This window comes from Papilio polytes, unplaced genomic scaffold, assembly GCF_000836215.1.
Source record: "Papilio polytes unplaced genomic scaffold, Ppol_1.0 DF823621.1, whole genome shotgun sequence".
Classification (NCBI taxonomy): domain Eukaryota; kingdom Metazoa; phylum Arthropoda; class Insecta; order Lepidoptera; family Papilionidae; genus Papilio; species Papilio polytes.
In genome coordinates, this window is record NW_013525583.1 from 568,924 (window position 1) to 591,419 (window position 22,496).

Consider the following 22,496-nt stretch of genomic DNA (forward strand, 5'->3'; position numbering starts at 1 on the left):
TACCAGCGTCCACTTTACGGTGCTATACAAAATACTTTTAATAAATGATAGAAACAGTGGAAAAATGCACACTAATTTTTCTTGCTTGAACCAACACGCATATATATTTTCACTACACTTATGTTGTTTCACACACAAACACACTTTAGTTATTATTTTTGGAAATCAACAGTGTTTCGTTACTTTTTAATCATGTAAAAATTCTTGTGCGATAAACTTTTAGATACATGAGTTTTCCTTTATATTGTGCTTTTGGTATTGTTCTGTTGTCTAATAATAATTAAATCTCTGCAGGTATTCTGTGTGGCTTTTATCTTATCCCCTTTGTTGGCGTCCGAAGAATCTGCGCAGGATTTCATCGAGCATGTATTAAGGATACCTAATCCGGATAAAGTGCTCAACTCAGTGTTAGGACGTCTTGAGAGGAATCGACAACTCGCACTCGCGGCAAGAACACGTCAACAGTATGACGAACATTGTGATGAACCTTCTGAAGTAAGTTACAATTTACTCAGTCGTTTTTGCCTTTGTTTGTCCTAGTTACGTAGACCTCATCTATTAATCGTTGTAAAATCGATCGACTGTCGTCACCATCTGATGCACTCCCGTAACCTTAACCAGGTAATCGGTGTAATTATTTATATCGTTTTTCAATTCTTGCAAATAATAAAAAGTGTATCCTTTGTCGATTATTTAACCGTTATTTCACTCAGCCTTTAAATGTAGAGAAATAAACCTGTACTTAACGTTAAAAGTTAACCATAAAAAACTGTAGGTAGATGCATAGAATGGAGGAATGAAAGAAAGAGAGAGAGTGGAAGAGAGAGAGAGAAGGAAAGAGAAATATCGCCGTAAAATAACAAACTCCAAAATATATTTTGTCGTCCAATTTTACCCCTTTTACGAAGGGTAAGAAAGACTTAAATTTAAACTAAAAATCACGATAAAATCTTGTAAAATAAATATTTTATTCCACTGTTTATAATCAGTTGTTAATATGAAAATAATATTATTAAGTAACGTAAGAAAATTGTTAAAACTAACGTAATGGTAGCCTATACTTTGACTGAGACACAAGAAAATGTCTCCCATTTTCATACGAGTCTACAATTACGTTTAGGAATTAGAAAGGTTATTAGAAAGAAAATACAAAGTAATATGATAGAATAGGAGTAAAAATAACAAAAAAACACCTCAAAGTACACCAAGTATCCACCCAATCTTTGGGCGTAAGATTTAGGTTAATGTTACACCTTTGAGTTAAGTCTTAAGGATTTCACGAATCCAAAATCTGTAATATAAACATTATAATAACCAAAAAGTAATCTTAAATATATAACCTAACACAGATACAAAGAAAATTTATAGGTTAAGTGTTTATTTTCAATCAGAGTAACATCAATCAAGTTAAAAAAAATCTACGAACCGTGTCGCCGTCTATCCAGTCGCTTACTAATCGAATGATATGATTTTGTTGACTAATTAAGCACAATTTTATTGAACAGGGGAAGCTTCGCCCATGATTGAGATTTTTATAATATAGTTAACATCCGTACCGTTATAAATCAATACTGACGAGATGGGATAGATGCGCTCTCCGAAGGTAGTACGGGCGCATGTCCCGTTCGCCCGGCCCAAGCTGCGAAGCGTATTAGAATCGCTATTACGTAATATTTGTTGCAATGTCCTGACAACGATTTTATTGTAGGTACTACCTGAATATACCGAGACATTGCCGGGGTCGCGAGAGCGCGGTCTAAGACAACTCGGCGTACAGGTATAAAACAATTAAGTATAACAACTTCAGACAGATAGCATTATATTGTTTAAAAATAGCTTATTTTATGAAGCTTTAAAATAAATAAACGAATAAATTTCTATTTTATCAACTTTAATGTATTTCAAAATGTATATTTTTATTTCATAAATAAGAAATAATCTAATATTAAATTTTTAATTTTTAAACTTACCTCTTTGGTTTTTACTTGAACTTTTTCAGTACTTTTATAACTTGAATGTAATAAGTTATACTATTAATTTATGTAATACCTGTTTTGATATAATTTAATATATTAAACAATGTCAAAATGTAAAAAGTGCTTATAACTTGTACCGCGTCCGATTTTCGAACCAATAAGCAGGACGATACCTAGGCGCACCCTTTCTTTGTTAGGTCAGTGCGAGTGAACGAGAGGCCGAATTGGAATGCATGTTATCGTTATACCGATGCATTCATTCTTCTTAATTACACACAGATAATTTAATTGATCACTCTGAGAAAAAATTAAACAGATTAATTGCCAAACTGAGAGTCCTTTAATGACACATGAAAGGTACAGATTACTGTTAAAAGCATGAAGCTGTGCTTGTTTGTTTAAATAAGTAGTCATCTGATCTATTTAATGGACAGGCTCTAAACCGTGGTATTTTGTGTTTATTTCATATTTACCTTTTTGGGTCCGAATTGCCACTAACTGTGAAACTAAGCTCTGGGCTCCCTCAGGAGCCTAGGCTCGGGGCGTTACTTTGTTTTTATTACCGTATTGGTGCCTTTTAGCGCTGACGATTGCGATTGGTAGCAATAGTGAGGATTCTAATTAATAATATAGAAAGATTAAACTAACAATATCCAAGCATTCGCTTATTCATTTAGTATAAAGATCAGTTGTATAGCCCAACAAATTTATCTGACTCGGTGGACAAAAATCATACTAAATTAACAAACTAATTAGTGCCATTATAAAGTCAAAAAAGTATTACAAGACTTGCTAGGTTTTGTTTTATGTGATTTTCTATACCTTTTATAATTGATCTAACACCGATATCAACGCCTCTAACCAGACCCCAAGAAAAAGTGACTTTCGATTAACGATGTCGCTTCTAGAGTCGACTAAATGTGTCAAAACGTATAGGAAGGGATACGTGACAAGCACGTGACTTATCAAATGTTATTTACAGTTCTATACATTTTAAACTTTTCGATCAGCGATAATTAAATGTTACTTTGTCTAAGGGGGCTGGTCAAATAAGTTTGTCAGACTATTATGTTGCAATCATCAAATAATATTTTGATTGCAGAAACATTACCCTATATGTCACTTGGAGCGCAAGATCAGAAGGTTGAATACAGACGAATATGAGTACAGACCGGCTTATTATGAAGAGATACGATGCACCGCTTCCTCTGATGATGAAACATCCGCTAATGAGGTATATCATGTAATGCGCAGGGTAGTTCAAGAATTTATGATAATTTGAATCTTTATTCTAGCTCAGGACTAAGGACTAAACGAGGATAAATGGGCTATCTGCATTTCACTATAAGGATTTAATGTACAACAGTATTACGGAATTATGAAGAAAGAGAAATGTCAACAATTTAAGCAGATTTAGCAGCTAACAATTTCCTATTTTACAATTTATTAAAAATCTCTTTCAGATATGCTCGAGTCTCGGATTCTCATGTATTCAATGGAATAAAACAATTCATTTGACACGTCGGCGTTATTCAAGGTGACCAAATATATCCATAAAAATGTCCTAACACTCGCTTCTACACATTTTTAAATCGCGGTCACTTCACTATTTTGGCAACACCAAATGACTTGGTTGGTTGACCTTAGACAGGAAAAATTGACAACTTTGTGAGGTCTCACCATCTCTCTTGATAGATAACTAATGCATATATCGTCGATTACGTAAATGTAATTTTAATCTGTCTATTTTGCAGTGATTGCTGGGAAACAAAAACAATGGTAATCCCGGCTGGTTGCGAGTGCATGTGGCCCGTTCATCGCCTCGGTGACATAAATCTACACGTTTAAAGCTCTTGTAAATAGAGCTGTCGATGAGAAATTATTACGCTTCTGACCACATTTTTAATTAATATTAAGTAATAGTTACACGTTATTGTCTAAGAATTTTTCTTATTTTCCGTTTCAGTATTATTTTCATTTACATTTCTAGTTACATAAATAGTATTGAATGTTAAATTTTTTGTATATTGTTTAAGCGTCGATTGTTTTTTTGGGCAACCCTATCTGTTTTGATTTAATTACAATATAACTTTTTAGTAATTTATTCTTAACATGCTTTCACCAAATATCTAAAATGGTTTTTTTATATTCCGGTCAAAGGTCTCAACATTTTTGATAGTACTTGTAAAATAAATGTAGATTAATATTATAAAGTTAGTATTTTAAGGAAATCATGTATGTTATTTTTTTGTTTTTTTGTTTTTTGTTTCATTGTTAAAAAATTGTTATACTTTAATTAAATTATTTCGTATTCAAAGTCTACAAAGTTATTAAACGTTAGATGCAAAAATACTTTCCTTTTTATTTTTACCATTTTCACCTCTAACTGAAAAATAAAGGACACGCCTTACGATGAAACTGCTCTTAATATAACAGTGTGAAATTGTTGCTGTGATAATTATGGTAGGGGCAAAGATAATATATTTTAGACTTATTCCTGATATCAAGAATAACAAGGTGTCCTCTAAGACATAAATCAACCTAACTACGTGCGTTAAACTTTAATTATCTTACTAATATTATAAATAGGAAAGCGTAGATGAATGGATTTTCGTCGGAGTTTGTAGCCTAAAGCTGAACGGATTTCAGAATTTCAGCATAAATCTAGGACATAGTCTTGATGAACACATAGGCTACTTGCTTTTGTTTTATTTTTAATTCCATAAGGAAGGTGTCGCAAGCGAAAGCTAGGAGTCTGTTTTTATCCTAAATACATAGAAATTTAAAGTCAATAACAAAATTTAAAAATAGAACTAAGTAAAGAATGCACCCACTATACGATAATTTACCAATAGAAAGCTAATATGAATGTAGGAATAATTAATATTTCATATAGTCGCAATATGAAAACAATTTCTCGGATAAAATCCTTACATATAGTTGACTTAAGCTTAAAAATTACTTAGAAATAATTTTTTAAACAGTCAAGCGATAACAAATAAGGAGAAGTGATACCCATACTGATTTATGCAAGAATAAATAAAAACGAAAAAACGACGGAAAAATATGGTAATGGTCTTCTCGTAGGTTATTACAGTGTAGAACGCATGCGCCTGAGTCAGTTTGTTTCACGCTTTTGTAGAGAGAGGTCGCTTCGATCAAGTTTCTTAACACCATAACATCGTTGATATAGGGTACGTATTTTAAGAAAGCGAATAAAATTTAAATGAAGCTTTAATTCACAACTTAAATATCCTTAACATAATCGCCTGATTTGCTTTAATTAATCTATTTACTAATCTATCTATATTAAGAAACTAAAATTAAAAGAAATGAAAATTTAACCGTCAGCGAGTTTAGCAGCACCATATACCTGGGGCTATGTACTTGAAAACTAGCATAGAACACTTTATTTTAATGAAAACGTTAGTAATTTTGCTTTTTAGACTTCTTTTATATATGAAAATTACGAAAGATTACTGATCTAGATTATTTCAATTTTTTTTACGTGAAAAACCAATATAAACCGTTTTATTTTTCTAAATGTTTGGGGGCAGATTTAAAAGATAAATTGTAAGAAAACGTTTATTGTATAAAACCTTAATGTTGGATTAAGAATATTTTTTTTAGTAAAATTTGAACTGTTATTTTTCTTCTCTGTAACTCACAATAGTGATATTCTAAAAATTATTACGCGGGTCTAAGAAATATGACTAGGTAAACTGTAAATACCATAATTTAAGAAAATCGATATATGAATTTTGATTGAAAGAACACAAAAATATTATTTGTCAGTGTTCAAAAGGCACAAAAAGTAAAAAATAAATCAAGTTACAAATTTAGAAGTGAGAGCCCTGGTAGGATATAGGAAAATCGTTTCGATAGTGGTGGAAAAGTTGTGGTCACATAGTGGTTACAAGAAAAAAAACATACCAGATGAATTTTTAAACTTATCAAATCATTAAGTAGTTCCATAGTCAAGCAATTATTTAGCCTTTGTTCGTTTTGTACCTACATATTATTCCATGACCTTTATCTTGCATTGTTTTTCTTGTATTTACAATGATTGTCAACGCAAAATATTTGTATCATTTTTTGCAATATGTAACTGGTTGCCTATTTTCCTATAAAATCTATGTGGAATACTGTGTTTTTAAAAGGGTTACCGGAGTTTTGATTGCAAAACATTTTTATTATATTATACATTACAAAGCTTCGGTTTCTACGGCTCACGATAGCTTACAGATAAATTTATTTCCAAACATATTCGTTAATTATGACTATATCTTTGGTAAAATAGATAAATCTAAAAAGTTAATATCTTATTACGTCTTTAATAAAAACAAATATTCTTTTTCGATCAAACGTAACGTATTAAGCTGAAAAAACTTTTTTTATTAAAAAAGAATGATGATTAACGTCGATAAATATTAAAAGTTTGTCAAATATTTCCGCAGCAAAACTTCGTGGTAATCGTAAATATGGCGTTTTAAATAAGCCAAAATTTACCAAGTGATACAATCAATTACAAATGTAACCGGTTCGATAGGGAAAGTACGACCTCGTTAAAAACCAATATCAAGCAGAGTCTTTTCTGTTTTTATAAGTGAATGAAGTCATTGAAAATAAATTCTCGTAATTCCTTAAATTTTCTCTGCGCTCTTTATTTGCCCTCGATTGTTGGTAAAGATTCCGTATACATATCTAATTGATATTAATTAATATTTGAAAATTACTCCAGCAATATTTTCAAAATATTACTATTGTCTCTGAATACTTTATCGGTGACAAGGACATCCCTTAGTGTTTATTAAAACTGAAAGCAAGTGCCTGAAAAGTGAACAAGGTAATGTTACATTCATAAACTACTTTGGTAATGTTATAATACGTATGCGTAAAGCACGTAAAGATAATAAAAATTAAAAACATAAAAAGAGCAAAAAGTTGTTGAAACGAAAAAAAAGTACAATACCTTTATTGATATATTGAGCCATAATCAATTTGTCCTAAATACCGCGTAGGATTTTTTATTACATTTTTGAACTCGTTGAATAACGCATTGAGATTAAACGTACTTTCAATTATAGATTTTATTCCTATGTTTTTAAGTTAGCTTTTGCTATACACGTATTTACGTAGTAATGTCTTATATTACAAAGTAAAAAAATGCTATTATAAATACCTCTTATTAGTCGCATATAGGTCGAAATTGGTACATAATTCATAATCAAAGTTTTTTTTTTATTTCCGAATTATAATTTTTATGCACTTTTCTCCACAAAAACTTTTAACAATCAAATGTCGCTTACTTAATGGTACAAAGCATTCACAGTATTCAATGTAAGTACATAAATATAATGACACATAACAACGTGTACGAACACATAGAAACATTACATGCAAATATAATTATTACCTACATTTAAAACGCTTGCTGAATGCTATGCGAACTTGCTAGTGCGAATTTTTAATTTTTAACACCACGATTTGTGCTGCCAGTTTAAAAGAAGACTATGTAGTTATTATCAACACTTGAAAACATTTTTAATGTTACCCTCTAAAAATTTTATCTTAATTAAAATATTAAATTAAATACCATCACCTACCTTCGTTCGATGTATTTTCCATTTTCGATAATCCGTTGAAACTTTTGAGACAATTAATTCCAAGGTCATATATTTATCGAAAGTATCTAGACTTTATTTCAAAGCTTGTTAAACGCGATTAATGAAATAAGTTTATTGTGAAATTTTGCACTAGACACAAATAACTGCCTGAATTTAATAATTTGATAATACTCTCACTGTCCCTTGAAAAAACTGACATTAGTTAGGGAGGTGCCAACGATTTCAATCGAATAATTATAACTATCGAATAAACAAACCGTGCGATTGTTATCAATAGAATTAAAATGGATAGTAACAAAAACTTTATTGTAGAGTAACACAAAAACTAATACAGAAAAAAAAACGATTTAATTTTCGTTTAAGTTTTTGTATATCGCGATATTAATTGAAGTAGAAACTGGAAATATATTTTATACTCTTATTTATAAATAAATATTGGAAAGTAAATAAAATTTTCTCGAAAAGATTAGTTTTTATTTTCATTTAGTACTAGCTGTTGCTCGTGACGTCTGCATGAAATTAAAAAATAATAAAAGTACAGCTATTTAATAGTAAAAGATCTTATGAAATCGGACCAAAGTTTTTGAAAATTTATTTGTAAGTAAAGGATGCTTTTAGCGAGACGGTTCTAATAGTTTTAACATTTGCACTAAAGTAATAGCCGTATATTTTTTTCGACATACATAGTCAAGGGTACCTACATTCCTATAAGACTGTAAGTTGATGGAAATGTTAAGAAAATAAATGAAAATTAAAAAAAAAACTCAATCTCGTGCGACAAAAAAATTATTCAAGGTTAACGTTGCAGAAATGTTTTAGCCCAACATCTAATTTTGTTACCAAACACCACTTCGAACAAATCATCTTTTAAGGTTATTTGGGGAGTTTTAGTAAGAAAAAACTCACATAAACCATGCCTTTTCAACAAAAAGAGATTTTTGAAAGAAAAAATCATCTAGATATCTAATTGCAGATATCTTTCAATTTATTATCTTTTGAGTTCTCCCTTGATATGTTATGTATAAGTCGGTTTTCTTTAAAGTGATTTTTCATCCTAATTAAACTTTTTTTTCTTACTGTTCTTAAGTTTTTTGATACTGTGCAGATTAAGAGCATTGATTACAACGATGTCAGGTTCAGTTAAAAAAAAAACTTTAATTAAAACAAAAATTTGGTAAATACATGCTACTTAGTAGCATGTACTTGTAATAAAGATCTTGCTATCCACAATTCTTATTCAATAGCTTAATACTAAATCATTAAAACATATTTTGTAAACCAGCACATAAACAATTCCCGCCTCAATTGACCGTAGACCCCTTGAACTTTTCACGTCTTAGTGCGGACAATATTAATATTAATGTGGATACTAATTATCTAAAGGAAAACTATAAAACGTGGTAGAATGATAATTACACGAGGTCTCACTAAAGCTGGTCACTACATGTTGCAATTGCATTACGCAAATTGCCATTCCAAAGATTACTAAAAATGTGGTTGAGTTTGATCTTGGTACAGTTTCCTTTAATTGGTACCTCCTTGCTCTAATAAAATGATTAGTACGTTAACTGCCCAGATATATTCCGAAAATGACAAAACCAGTGTAAGCAGAATTTACGATTTTCCTAACACTTTTCTTATGAAGACCGTCGTTTACTTTCACCACATAGTAATACAAAAGGGGAATATCCCAAATGCTAAATGTTTGAGTCAAATTATTTACTTTAAATCTTACTGACTAACATTATAAATGCGAAAATTTAGATGGATGGATGTTTGTTAGAGTTTGTACCATAAACAGCTGAACGAATCTCGAAAAAATTTGACCTTGAAACACAGTCTGAAAGAATACATAGGCTACTTACTTTTGTTTTTTTTTTACAATTGCGGTCGAAAGCTTGTTTAATAATACAGTAAGTCATTGATTTTAGAAAACAGGGATTTTTCCGTTTAATGTTTTTGAATAGAATGTATTCTAAACTTGTCATGTTTATATATCACCGGCTAAGTCTTTGTCAAGTTTCAAAGATCAGACAGGATTGCATGACTTAGCGCATTTTTTGCTCTAGTGGCCTGCTCCCACTTGCGTGGGTTGGTCAATGCCATTTTATAACTAAGCGATTTTGCACATAGTATTGTCAGCAATAAATTATCTGGAAGCTACCGGTGTGGTAAGACCCAAGTCTTAACTCCTCAAGGTATTGTGAAATCAACTCGCTATTTGGGTGTACATACCGCGACCGACTCGCTCGCCGATGCACACAGAATGGCATTATTAAAACAAACACGTTAGAGTTATTTCCAAATTTTTTCAACATCCTAAAAATAATCTGAAGTGTCTTGAAGGTTAAACAAGTCGATAAAATATTTACTGTCACTTACCATATTTGCATAAGTGATTCCTCTTATGACGTTTTTACAAAATTCAATAGGTTAGTAAACGCACTACTTAAAACCGAATAGTTGACCCCCTAATATTAAAAAGCCAAACAGCAAATACGGTTTTTTGATTAATTTAAGTATGTTACCCTTGTTTTATCGCGCTAAACTTTTAACAACTTACGAATTGATGATTATGAGCAAATAAAAACAATTAGAAATGACGCAGAATAAGAGGTTCCCAAACATTTATTCAGCTTGGATACCTTTTTAAATTGTACTGCTTTCGGCGGAAAGATATTACAAATGCGAAGGAACAAAGTGCGTTTTTTTTATTTATACATTTTGGTGGTTCAAACGCCATTACATTATACCCATTTAGAAGTCATGGATCCCTAATATTGTTTTCAGCGGTAGTGGATCCCGCCGGCAGGGTCTCCAGTAAACTTCAGGGGGGAACCCTGGAGGCCTTTCGAAATTACTGGTCTAGGCTATCGGAAGTAAAAAGGAAAGGATGTACATTTGTTACTGTTAGTCGGCCTACAATTTATAGGACAATTTCTCTAGCATAGGGAAGTCATAGTCGCTGTTAAAATCACGTGTCGCTGCCCGTGAGTTTTAGACATAATGACTTACGTTCCCCGCGTCGAGAAAGTTTGGTATCTCTACTTGACAAAACCTTTTACGTTCACTCATTTCACTAGTCAATTAAGATTATTTAGTTCATGTTTTGATAGAAAAGTTTTGTCAATTTATAAAATAAAATTAAGGAAAACATAAAATTTGTGTTAATGTTTAATTTTTCTTAATCTCTAAAACATTAATACGATAATGTTATTCCAATTAATTATAGATAGTTCTGGAAGCTATTTTTTTTTTCATTTCGTCACTTTTTAATTAAATGCAACTATAAAAATATCTCAATATATAAATTAAATAATAATTTTACTCAAAAAATCGTGATCCATGAAAATGAGCATAAACAACGATCTTTGAAAGTGTTATTTGGCAACTAGAACTAAAAAAATATTCCACTAGTTTAGAGTATAATTTTCGGAAAGTTACTGTGTTGTAGCCCACGATACAACGTAACGATCTCGCTCGTAAGCGTTATTGCATTACAATGGAAAAGTTCTTAATTTTTAGGACAAATCGGCCCCTATGTAGACCGGTGGGTTCGGCCAGAGTTATGCAAAACATCATACGTAGGGCTGTAGAAACAATGTTATTATTACAATATATGTAATCATAACTTTTTTTTTATTTAACGCGTCAAGGTTATATATACATACATATGCTAGAATTAGTTAAAATTTGTAATTTTAATTTTCGAGATACTTGATACATGCAATTGTAATGTTAAAAATATAGTGTTTGTTCTAAAATTTTTTTATGAATTATTTGAGCAAAAAATCGTTATTCAATTTTAGGTGGTTATTTAGTTTCGAATGCTCTTTATGGCTTTTAGATTTTATAAAGGTGTTTCAGCAATTGTGGCATTAAAAAGAGTTTAACGATTTATTAGTTCACTTTTTACAAAACCTAAAAAAACAAGGATGTTAAAAATTGTGTGAAACCCTTCTTATATTCTGTCAGCCCTGTGTATTCAAAGATGCAAACCATGAAGTAGTTTTCCATAAGCCAAACGTGTTAGTGAAAGCCATAGAAAATCGAATTATTCACGCTTTGTGTCATAATTCAGTGATTTAATTACCATAGAGGTCAACATACTTACAATTTCCAAATAGCTTACGAATACGAAGACAATATAATTTCCTGCCATATAATTAATATCTTTCATACAGGATGTCTAGGCCTAGGACAAGAGGCTTAGTCACCACTTACTTAAGGTACACTCCGAGACCCTCAGTGGTATAGTGAGCTGGTGGTGATGATACAGAATGTCCGAAAATGACCTGTATCAAGAACTAACGAACTAAATAATATTTGGTCATTACTTTGACTAACCAAAGTTACCTCTCAGTTTGTTCAAAGCTATTTTAAGAGCTAAAGAGCTTCAAAGATTAAAATGTATTTTCTAAACAAATTAAAATAAATTAATCTAGACACTTAGTTCTGAATGTATTACATATTTTTCTTAAAACATCCTTAGTATCGATGTGTAATGCTGGTAACATACAATTCTATAAACTACAGGCAAGAGATTGCGTTTAGTCACGGAATGCAAACCGGTGGACCTTTTTTGGAATTTTACCGTCATGTGTATTTATTTCTACATTTATGTGTTTTTATTTTTAATGACATCCAGACAATAAAATAACTAATCAAGATATATTACAAGCATACCAGTTATATTAAGTAACTAGCTGTTTGCGTGCGGTTTTATCCGCATAAAATTATAATTTTATTGTTTGCATTTGTCAAATTCTCTATTGCAAATGTCAAAATACCAATAACCTTACTATGGCAATATTGCATCTTGATGTTGGCAGCTCGTATCGTATGGTCTCTTTCCCACATTAGGGTTTTATCAAAATATTTACCCCCTTGTTTAATGGCGTGAAAATATATATCCTAAAGCCTGACGTAAGTGTAAGCCTTTTTATTAAAAAAATAATTTTTCAAAAATATGCTGTAATTGCTGATATCTTAGGCAACAAAGAAATGTGTGTTTACGCTTTATTATAATAAGTATAGATTTGCTTGTTTTCCTTAATAATGTAAAAGTTGAATGGTAGTCGATTGATTTCATTAGATCATTAAAACAAATATAAAATCCACTTATAAAATACCTTACGTATTACTATATGTATATGATTTCGTAAACATACATCATTACAATAAACTAATACAATAAAAGACGTAAGAAATTATCGCCAAACTATAAACAAATTAAACTAATACTACTAACTAATAAACAAATCTTGTTTGACTTCTTTTCTAGAAGGCTCAATTTTCATTTGTAGACTAGTTAGAAAAGTTTACACAAACCTCATTACGGTAATGTATCTAATTACTAGGTATAAGTTTTTTTTGTGTTTTTAATAAAAAGCGAAGTTAGAAAACAACATACATCAACTTTATAATTACATTCCCTACTCGTACAATGTAAACTAAAATTGACCATCCGTTAAATTACATCGAACAAGGTACACAAAAAGTAATACAAATTGGGCAGACTGTAATTAACAGATTAATAACATTTATTTATGTATCCGAACACGAATATTAAACACTAGCTGTTGCTCGCGACTTCGTCGGCATGAAATTTAAAAATATCCTATACTAGCTTTCGCCTGCGACTCCGTCCGCTTGGGATTTAAAAATACAAAAAGTGTAGCCTATGTGTTGTTCTACATCTATACCAAATTTCATTGAAATCGGTTCAGCCTTTTAGGCTACAAACTCTAATAAACATCCATCCATCTTAACTTTTGCATTTATAATATTAGTAAGATTACTCTCTGATAACGTAGCTTTTAATGAGGAAATAATTTTTGATATCGGCCCAGTAGTTTTTGTGTTATTGTAGTAAATAAAAAAGTACAAAAATACAAACCTTTCCTCTTTACAATATTAGTATAGAACACCAGAAAGTAATCAACAATTTATTAGTTAATGGAACAAAAATAATCCCTTTCTATAAAACTCTCGAATTTAGTTTTAAATGTTATTTCAATATAGTTGATGCTTTTTCTTTAATAAACTGTGACGTTATTTATATCCAATTTTTTTTTTATCGTTGGAATAGTGTTAACTAATATGCAAACAGTTGGGAATTAGTTATTATCAATATATCGCTTTAAACACATTAGAATGTTTGAAATTTCATTGCTAGCGATCACATTTACGGAATTAAAAAAAAATGTAGTACCATTATTATTACAGATAATATTGATAAAAATTGTAAAGTAAATAGTGTACGTAAAATTAAGCTAAAAAATTTCCTTTACATTTATATTACGGAGAGCAAAGGTTTAGAATATAAAGCCTTAAAATTATTTTTCTATATAATCGAAACTAACTGAAACTGACATTTAAAACATAATCTACATAATACAGCTTTTATGTTTTCTTGAATTTTGACAACCCTAAGCGTGTTTGGACTTTGCGTATAGTTTCCTCGATAAAATATAAATCATATTGCCTTTCACTTGTCAAATTGTTGTTCTATAGAACATTCAAGAGATGATGTTTTCTGTATTCATATACTCAAATAAATATTTAGTAAGTGAGAGTTCGTTGCAGAATTTGGAATATTACATAGGCATTTTCCATTAATAAAAATGTCTAAGTTACAATTTCATTATCATATCCGTTTTCGTAACTTTAACTTTTAAAATACGTAACAGCCCAGATTAAGTTATCGTTAAGAATGTTCGGGAAATTTCCATTGCCAAGTTCGGCGGTTTTTATAAAAATAACATTTTACGACTTTATATTGACCAAATGTGAATATTCCGTTTTACAACTTGTTTACTTTCTCGCATAAACATTTTAATATTAAATAGAATCTGTTTAGTTATATAAAAACGTATTGATTTAATTTAACTCAAGGATTTTTTTTGTAATTATATTTTCACTCAACGCAAATAAATACATCCAAAGGAGTATAACAAACGTAGATTATATTTGTGCTTAAAATCCTCTTAAGGTATTTAATCCTTTTGGTACTCGGCAATCTAGCAATTAGTTCGATTTCATGCAACTTTCAAGCAAAACATGTTTCATTACTTAAGTTAACTGACACTCATAATATTCTAATTGCGTTTTTTTGCGTCTGAAGTTGACTGCTTCGACAAAAGAATTATGTGACCGAGTTCTCCTCGTCAATGCCACGTCTCCAATACATTGTAGAACATTATGAAGAACACTATATTAAATGCGATGACTTTTGCCGCTAATCAAGCCTCCTATACACTACAGACGCTCAGTTCCAACTGACAGTTTTAATTCAAGCTTTATCTTCACACGCACAAGTTAAACTGTTCAGTTAGGGCTGAGCATATGTAGCTGGCTTCACACTATGTATATTATTTTGAATTTATTGATTTTAAAATAAAATTTATACGGTATGTTCGTAGCTCATAAACAGCTGAACTACGACTTTTGCTTAAAACTAAAAATTGAACATTCAATCATTACGATAAAAAGCTGCTTGGTCATGTCCTACTTTTTATTTTAGTTGTCCATTAAAGCATGCATTTACGATTTTGAGTTAGTTTAATGACTTTGCAAATTTATGCATGTTAAAGTTTGCTTGGTCATCTTTAACAACGATTTTAAACACGATTAGGGGCAAAGATTTACAATCCAGTTTGCCAGACTCAAACCGCGTCGTACGAACGAAATCAATTTTAACATATATTACTATAAAAGCACGAATCCGGATTTGCTGGATAACAATACACAAAAGTCAACTCGTTTATATATTTCATACTGGCTTTCGTCCGCGACTTCGTCTACGCCGTATTAAAAAAAGTAAAGTTTATCTGCCACACTAATCCTCTATATCTTTGCCAAATTTATTCGAGTTTCTTTCTAAATTTTAGGTTACAAACTCGAACAAACATCCATCCATCGATCTAAACTTTCGCATTTGTAATATTAGTAAGATTAAACACCGCATTACACGGTCGGAATCAAATTTCGAGCCAAAAATGTTTCAATAATAAATAACAATAAATAAGAATGGTTGCTAGAGTGTTGATGACGTCTAATATCAATGTGTTATCAAAGGATCGACGTATGTTTAAACTAAAATGAACTTAAAACGCTGCCTAAACTTAGTAAGGCTCTAAATATTTAGTAACTTAACATTACAGAAATGGCGGCTTCAGTTCGAGAGTTTTACAAAGAAAAAAATGTGCTGGTTACTGGCGGTACGGGATTTATGGGGAAAGTCCTCATTGAGAAGCTTTTGTACTCGATACCTGATATTGGTCATGTGTACGTTTTGATGAGGCCAAAACGTGGAAAGTCTATTAAACAACGTTTGGAGGAAATGTTTCGATTACCAGTAAGTCAATTGACTAATTTATATAAGTACAATTACTTTACAAAATCTACTGTTCAGCTTTGTTTTTATACCAGTTACCACACTTTAACAAAAAAAGTAAATTTACTGAGATATCTGAATTATTACAGATCTTAGATTTATATCTCGGGGTTTCACCTGTTGCGTAGTTTAATTTTTACTCGGTTTCCAAAGAGTAAATAAGATTGCTAGATCAATAACTTTTTACCAATGATTATCGTGAGACATTAAACCATGACGTTTTGCTACCACAGCAATTTTTTTTCATCGCAAATGTTTGTGTTGATATGTATAAATGCGTATCTTAACTAATATCTATTTTCAGGAATTTGGCTGGAAAAACAATACTGTAATATAAAAATACAAAAGCTTACATTATTACAAATTAAATGTTAATTTCCACTTTACATCTTTCTATAATCATTGCTTGCAATTTTTACATAATTATTTTTTTCTTCCTTTTTTAACACTATTGACTTCGGGGTTTTCACTTCAAAGTAAGTTATTTTACTATTTTATGAGATTACATTGACGGCAGGGCGTAACCGGTGATTATATTATTTAAATAAACCTTTAAAAATTGGTCAATGGAAATAAAATATGGCGGATAAATATAGTGTCACCAGCCAATATAATTATTACGGCGTTATGACCGTATTTAAAATAAAAGACAAAGTAGGAAGGTGATCCTTTGATAGAATATGTAGATCTTGTTAAATAACGGTTTATATTTAAAATAATCTTTTTCTGTGTTATTATTATACGTGTATATGTATAAATTATTCCGTTTCAGTTATTCGACAGAATCAGAAAAGAACGACCAGCTATTTTTAAAAAGGTTAAACCCTTACAAGGCGATGTCCTGTTCGATAACTTTGGTTTATCGGATACCGATATTGACAACTTGTCTAAGCAGATATCTGTACTGTTCCATTTCGCGGCTACATTAAAATTGGAAGCACCTCTGAAGGACAATGTCGACATGAATACGTGCGGAACTCTGCGGACCGTGAACATTGCTAAAAGACTTAAAAACCTTCTAGCCTTCATCCATCTTTCGACTGCATTTTGCTATCCGGATTACAAAATTTTAGATGAGAAGGTAAATCTACATAAGTAATTACTTAGTAAACAGTAATAATGCATTTTAAATCTACATAACTAATTTCTTAGTAAACGGTAATAATGCATGTCGAAATCTGTTTCGATTGTGCACGTAATGTTTTTAAATAAACTTTATTTAAACTAACAACGTTAGTTCTGACTAACAGTTTAAGTTGTTGGAAAATATTACCTTATGTATTTTAGATGCATGCACCTCCAGTAAAACCAGAAGATGTAATGAGACTGATCGAATGGATGGACGACAAACAGCTGTCCTTAATCGCACCGTCGTTATTGGGCCCGCATCCCAATAGTTACACTTTCTCCAAACGACTTGCTGAGAATATTATCGAACAAGCATTTGAAGACCTTCCTACTACTATAGTGCGGCCGAGCATAGGTAAGATTGTTATCATCTATTGCGTGTAGTAATGGTTGTCAGATCAGAAAATATTAGTGTACCAAGATTTTTAGGCCTCAAGAGTGGGTAATGCTTTTACTTTCTATTATTAGAAACGTACTTGCATGCCACCTGGGAAGTTAAGAAACAAAGCCATGTAGTAGTATAAAGTGGTTTTGTGTTTAATCACTAAAATTCCCATATTGTTCTAGTGTGCCCAGCGTTATCAGAGCCGATAGCTGGCTGGGTGGACAGTCTGAATGGTCCAGTGGGCGTAATGCTCGGCGCTGGGAAAGGGGTTATCCGTAGCATGCTCTGCGATGGGAGTCTAACTGCTCAAGTCATACCAGTCGATACCGCTATCAATGCTATCATCGCCATTGGAATGTTAGAAGGAACGAGGACTGAAAAGTAAGTGTTTTCAAGCTGATTGTAATATGTTTTTGAGTAAAATCAAAGCGCCCATATCGACCTACTCTTATACTCAAACGATTTCAGGCCTCCTGTTATCCCTATTTACAACGCCAATATTGGACATCAAAAACCTACAACCTGGGGCGAGGTCTTACAGATCGGTAAGGACTACGGTCGAAAATATCCACTGGCCTGGCCGCTATGGTATCCTAATGGAGACATCACAACCAACGAGACTTTGCATTATTTCCGTCGTATATTTTACCATTTGGTGCCAGCATACACCATCGACTTTCTTTTATTGCTACTTGGACAAAAACGCTTGTGAGTAATCTTTCTGGTTCCAATATACTGTATTCCTTGCTACATTAATACTGTTATTGTTGTGTAATTACTAATAACTACTTAATTTGAATTTTTTTATTACCGCAAAGTAATATCGATTAAACACTATGTATATTAATGGATGTAGGCCGATGAGCTGGATAAGTGTAGATCTATTTTTCGATGCTCTACTCCCCTGTCCTTCCCTGTCGACGCTCATGTCGCTAAGATAGTTTCGTTCCGAAATCTATTTGCTTTGTTACAGCATGGTGAGAATACAGAATCGTATTAGCCAGGGACTTGAAGTACTGCAATACTTTACTATGAGACCCTGGATATTTCCATGCCAGAACTTTGATAATATACAAGCAATATTAGAAGGAGAGGAACGTAAGATCTTTAACATGGATCTAACTGCTTCGGATCGCGTGAAATACCTGGAAGATTGCGTTGAAGGCGGTCGTATCTTCTGCTTTAAGGAAGACCCTAATAAAGTCCCATATAATAGGTCTTATCATAACTTGTAAGTACAGTAAAGAAATTATGTATATTAATGTTGACTTCATCACATCTACCCTAGGTAGTACCACAGATACTAGCAAAAAAATAATCAACTCGTTTTTTTTTCAGCCTTTACGTGCTCGATTGGATAGTGAAAATCATGTTTTGGTTGTTTATTCTGTCACTGTTAGCTTCGTGGTTCGAGCCTGTAAGAGATTTGTTTTCGATCGGTGAACCATTTGTGAAGCATCTACCGTTTTTAGGTCCGGCTGTCTTTGATAAAACAATATAAAACGCATTATCAATGAATTATATCTTGAAAAATATTATGAAAACATAGCAATCGATAGATAAATCGTGTTAACCGGACGCATGTTTATAATTGTGGAGTACTGATTAAGAAATTTGTTTAACATTGATTATGTAATGGTTATTTGAACAGTTACATGCATTTTATATAAAGAAAAACATTTGATAACCATTCATTTTGAACGTATTTTTAACTAGATATTTTTGTATTTACTATCTCGCTGGTTGGATTGAAAACATTAACTTGCTAATATTATAAATGCGAAAGTCTATATTGTTGTTTTATTAACAATTTGGATACTTTTAATGTATTTTAATGAAATGTGTCAGAGATGTATTAATATATGGGACAGTGAGGCTACTTACCTTTTTTATTTTTTTTTTAATTCTGACCAAATATGTTGGGGTCGATATTTAATAGACTTTTAAATATACTTATTATGGGAAGTGGTGTTATTTTTCACAGTATTTTTTTGTATCTAGGTATAAAAGAAAATAACATTTTTTTATATAAAAAGAAAAGTATAAATACTGACAAGTTAATGTAATGGGTTTAGAAATAAGTTGTATATTTTGTATAAATATAAAGTTATTAAATTGTCTATTTGTTATTGTTTTTATTGGATTATTAATAAATTAACTCAAAATAATTGAAGTAATAGTTTTAATTTCATAATAATAATAAGACATAAACAAGTAATCATTACAATGATATATAATTTATAGAAAACTTGAAAACATCGTCATAAAAATTGAGAACGGAAAAAGAAACAATCTTTTATGTTGTCCTTTATTATAATAATATCAAGAAAACATTTAGTTGTATTTTGAACAAACTCAAAAAGTAAAAAAGAAAACTATAAAATAAAAATTCGTAGAACTTGATATTTGATTAGTATGAAGTTTAATAAAAATCAAACTTTCATTCGATATTATTATTTAATTGAATAAGAATACAGTGATTTTAAACATAAATGAAGAACCAAATAACATAGAAACAATTCAACAATACGATAAGAAAAATATTTGAATGTTGTTAAAAAAACGCGTTAATTAAAACATTTTGTTGGCAGTTCTTTTACATCTAAATATAATTTAATTAAATTAGATACTATTGTTTCAATAGTATAGCATTAAACAACTAACACATATTTTTAATAGATTAATGAAATGTTTATATAATTGCAAATAAAAAATTGCCTGTCATTTTACAATACTGAAACTCCCTAAAGAATATCAGATTCCCATTCAAAAAATCTCCTAAAACAACGACATCAAAGATCTTGTACTTAATTCATATTATGTTAATCATATTTTAATATACTACAATACACAAAATAAAGGATATTTCAAATCATTAATTCTCAACAAGACAAGTGATAATTATAATTTGTTAAATACATCAAGATAATTAAGGAAATTTACTTATTAGCATTAACGATGTTGACAAACTCCGGTTTCAAACTTGCACCACCAACGAGGAAGCCATCAATATCAGCACACAGAGCTAACTCCTTTGCATTAGCTGCAGTAACTGATCCTCCATATTGAATACGCACAGTATCAGCAACTTCAGCTGAGACATTATTTGCTAACCAGTTACGTAAAGAAGCATGCACTTCTTGAGCCTGCAGACATTAAAAAAAGTCAATAAAAGCAATACCGCTAAAATACTGTAATACCACTGGTAAAATAATAACCCTGTAATGCAGAAGTAATAGAATTAGTACATTACCTGCTGCGGAGAAGCAGTTTTCCCAGTCCCAATGGCCCAGACTGGTTCATAAGCAAGCACAACATTGGCCCATCTGTCACCAATAGCGGAAACCAATGCCTGAGTCTGCCTGAACACAACTTCCTCAGTCTTTCCTGCTTCCCTCTCTTCCAACGTCTCACCGATACAAGCAATCACTTTCATGCCAGAGTCAAGAGCATGTGCCACCTAAATTAACAAAAAAAATATTTATATAGAACTGTAGATTTTATAACCTAAAATTTAAGTTATACATACCTTTTCTGCTATTAGGTCATCATTTTCTTTGAAAATTGTCCTGCGTTCGGAATGCCCAATGATAACCCAGTTAACACCGACATCTTTCAACATAGCGGGTGAAATTTCACCTAAAAATTTACATATAAGAATGATTCCCACAAACTTTAGAATAAAAAAAATTGCATTACCAGTACTATCATAAATAAACTTAACCTGACTTTAGCACAAGGGCCCATATTTAACCAGACATTCGCAAAAATAAGAAAGGTTTGTATGCAGTACATAAAATGACAAATCACAGACGCAAGCAGAAATATGTTATTAGATTCAACAAGGGACTTTTTTTATATAATAGCTGATATACATCTATTAAAAGTCAAGATAATAATCATTGGCATATCAATATATTATAGAGACAATATTACCTGTGAAAGCACCCTTAGGAACTTTCCAGCAATTTTGTCCAGCAACTTGGATTGTATCAGGGACAATACTCTTCACATAAGTAAGATAGATGGAAGGAACCCCAATAATTACCTGTATACAAAAAATATTTTTAAAATCAATCATACATATAAAGACAAAAGAAACTCCACAAATACCTTGAAAAAGTATTACTAAAAATGATTAGATAAATCTCTTTTTAATACGTCAATAATATTGAAAATTACAAGTGCATAAAACAATAACATTCAAGGTCAAAATGTCATATTAACACTTTTTTAACATTAAAGTTCAGCAAGAAAGAATAAATTATATACCTCAACATCCTTATCCAAGGGACCTTTCTTCATATTGTTTATAATCTCATTTATCATGTTTTTATCTCCATTCATCTTCCAGTTACCTCCAACGACAAATTTGCGGGCCATTTTTGCGGTTAGCTAAAATAAAAAAGAAGTATTATGGACTTTGTAAAACTAAAAAAAGTTATGTAATAAGGACAATATATTATCATAAAGATTTAAAAAAACTTGTAAGACAATGATAAATATAGTACTTACACCTCTTGAATTTTTTTCAGAGTAAGATACTGCACTCGGTGAATCCAATGATCTTTCTCGTCTTTCACTTGCTCTGCAAAAAAAAAATAAGTTTGATTTCGTTTACATTACTTATGTCATTATTTTTATATCAAAACATTATCTTTGGCTATTCGCTCAAATTCAAAGTACTAGATTTTAAACCAATCATAAATAAGTAAATTCACCGTTGAACTGAGAGCTAGAACAACTAAAACTAACTTTGTATGACCTTTATGACATTGACAAAATCGATATAAACTTGCCGGTTAGACCTCTAATCGTCACTAGGGTTACCACTAAAAATCTTTGTATGTTTCTTTTTTTTAAGTACAATAGTTCTAAAAACCATCTCTGAACCTTTTATTTCTTTCCATCGGTATTTTTTAATTTAAATCCATTGCATGTAATTTACACCACCAAGTTTAGTAGATTTTGGACAGAAAACC

The 22,496-nt window shown here is 31.1% G+C and overlaps 2 protein-coding genes across 3 annotated transcripts; one reads left to right on the forward strand and one right to left on the reverse strand.

The window, feature by feature from the left end:
• Nucleotides 1-5,103: 5,103 nt before the first annotated feature.
• Nucleotides 5,104-19,589, forward strand: LOC106104471 (fatty acyl-CoA reductase 1-like). The gene is made up of 8 exons (XM_013284534.1): nucleotides 5,104-5,170; nucleotides 15,769-15,962; nucleotides 16,774-17,082; nucleotides 17,289-17,484; nucleotides 17,697-17,895; nucleotides 17,983-18,222; nucleotides 18,488-18,745; nucleotides 18,853-19,589. Exons 2-8 carry the CDS (start codon nucleotides 15,771-15,773, stop codon nucleotides 19,013-19,015), a joined length of 1,557 nt encoding a protein of 518 aa, XP_013139988.1. The 5' UTR covers nucleotides 5,104-5,170; nucleotides 15,769-15,770; the 3' UTR covers nucleotides 19,016-19,589.
• Nucleotides 19,590-19,679: 90 nt separating this feature from the next.
• On the reverse strand, nucleotides 19,680-22,439 carry LOC106104474 (triosephosphate isomerase). Of its 2 annotated transcripts, none has more exons than XM_013284535.1 (7): nucleotides 22,408-22,439; nucleotides 22,030-22,102; nucleotides 21,787-21,909; nucleotides 21,451-21,562; nucleotides 21,044-21,153; nucleotides 20,768-20,974; nucleotides 19,680-20,660 (listed from the first exon to the last, which is right to left on the reverse strand). In XM_013284535.1, exons 1-7 carry the CDS (start codon nucleotides 22,422-22,424, stop codon nucleotides 20,454-20,456), a joined length of 849 nt encoding a protein of 282 aa, XP_013139989.1. In that variant the 5' UTR covers nucleotides 22,425-22,439; the 3' UTR covers nucleotides 19,680-20,453. The 2 variants fall into 2 exon arrangements, with proteins under 2 accessions (XP_013139989.1, XP_013139990.1); XM_013284536.1 differs by lacking the exon at nucleotides 22,408-22,439 and adding an exon at nucleotides 22,236-22,268.
• Between the last annotated feature and the right edge of the window lie 57 nt (nucleotides 22,440-22,496).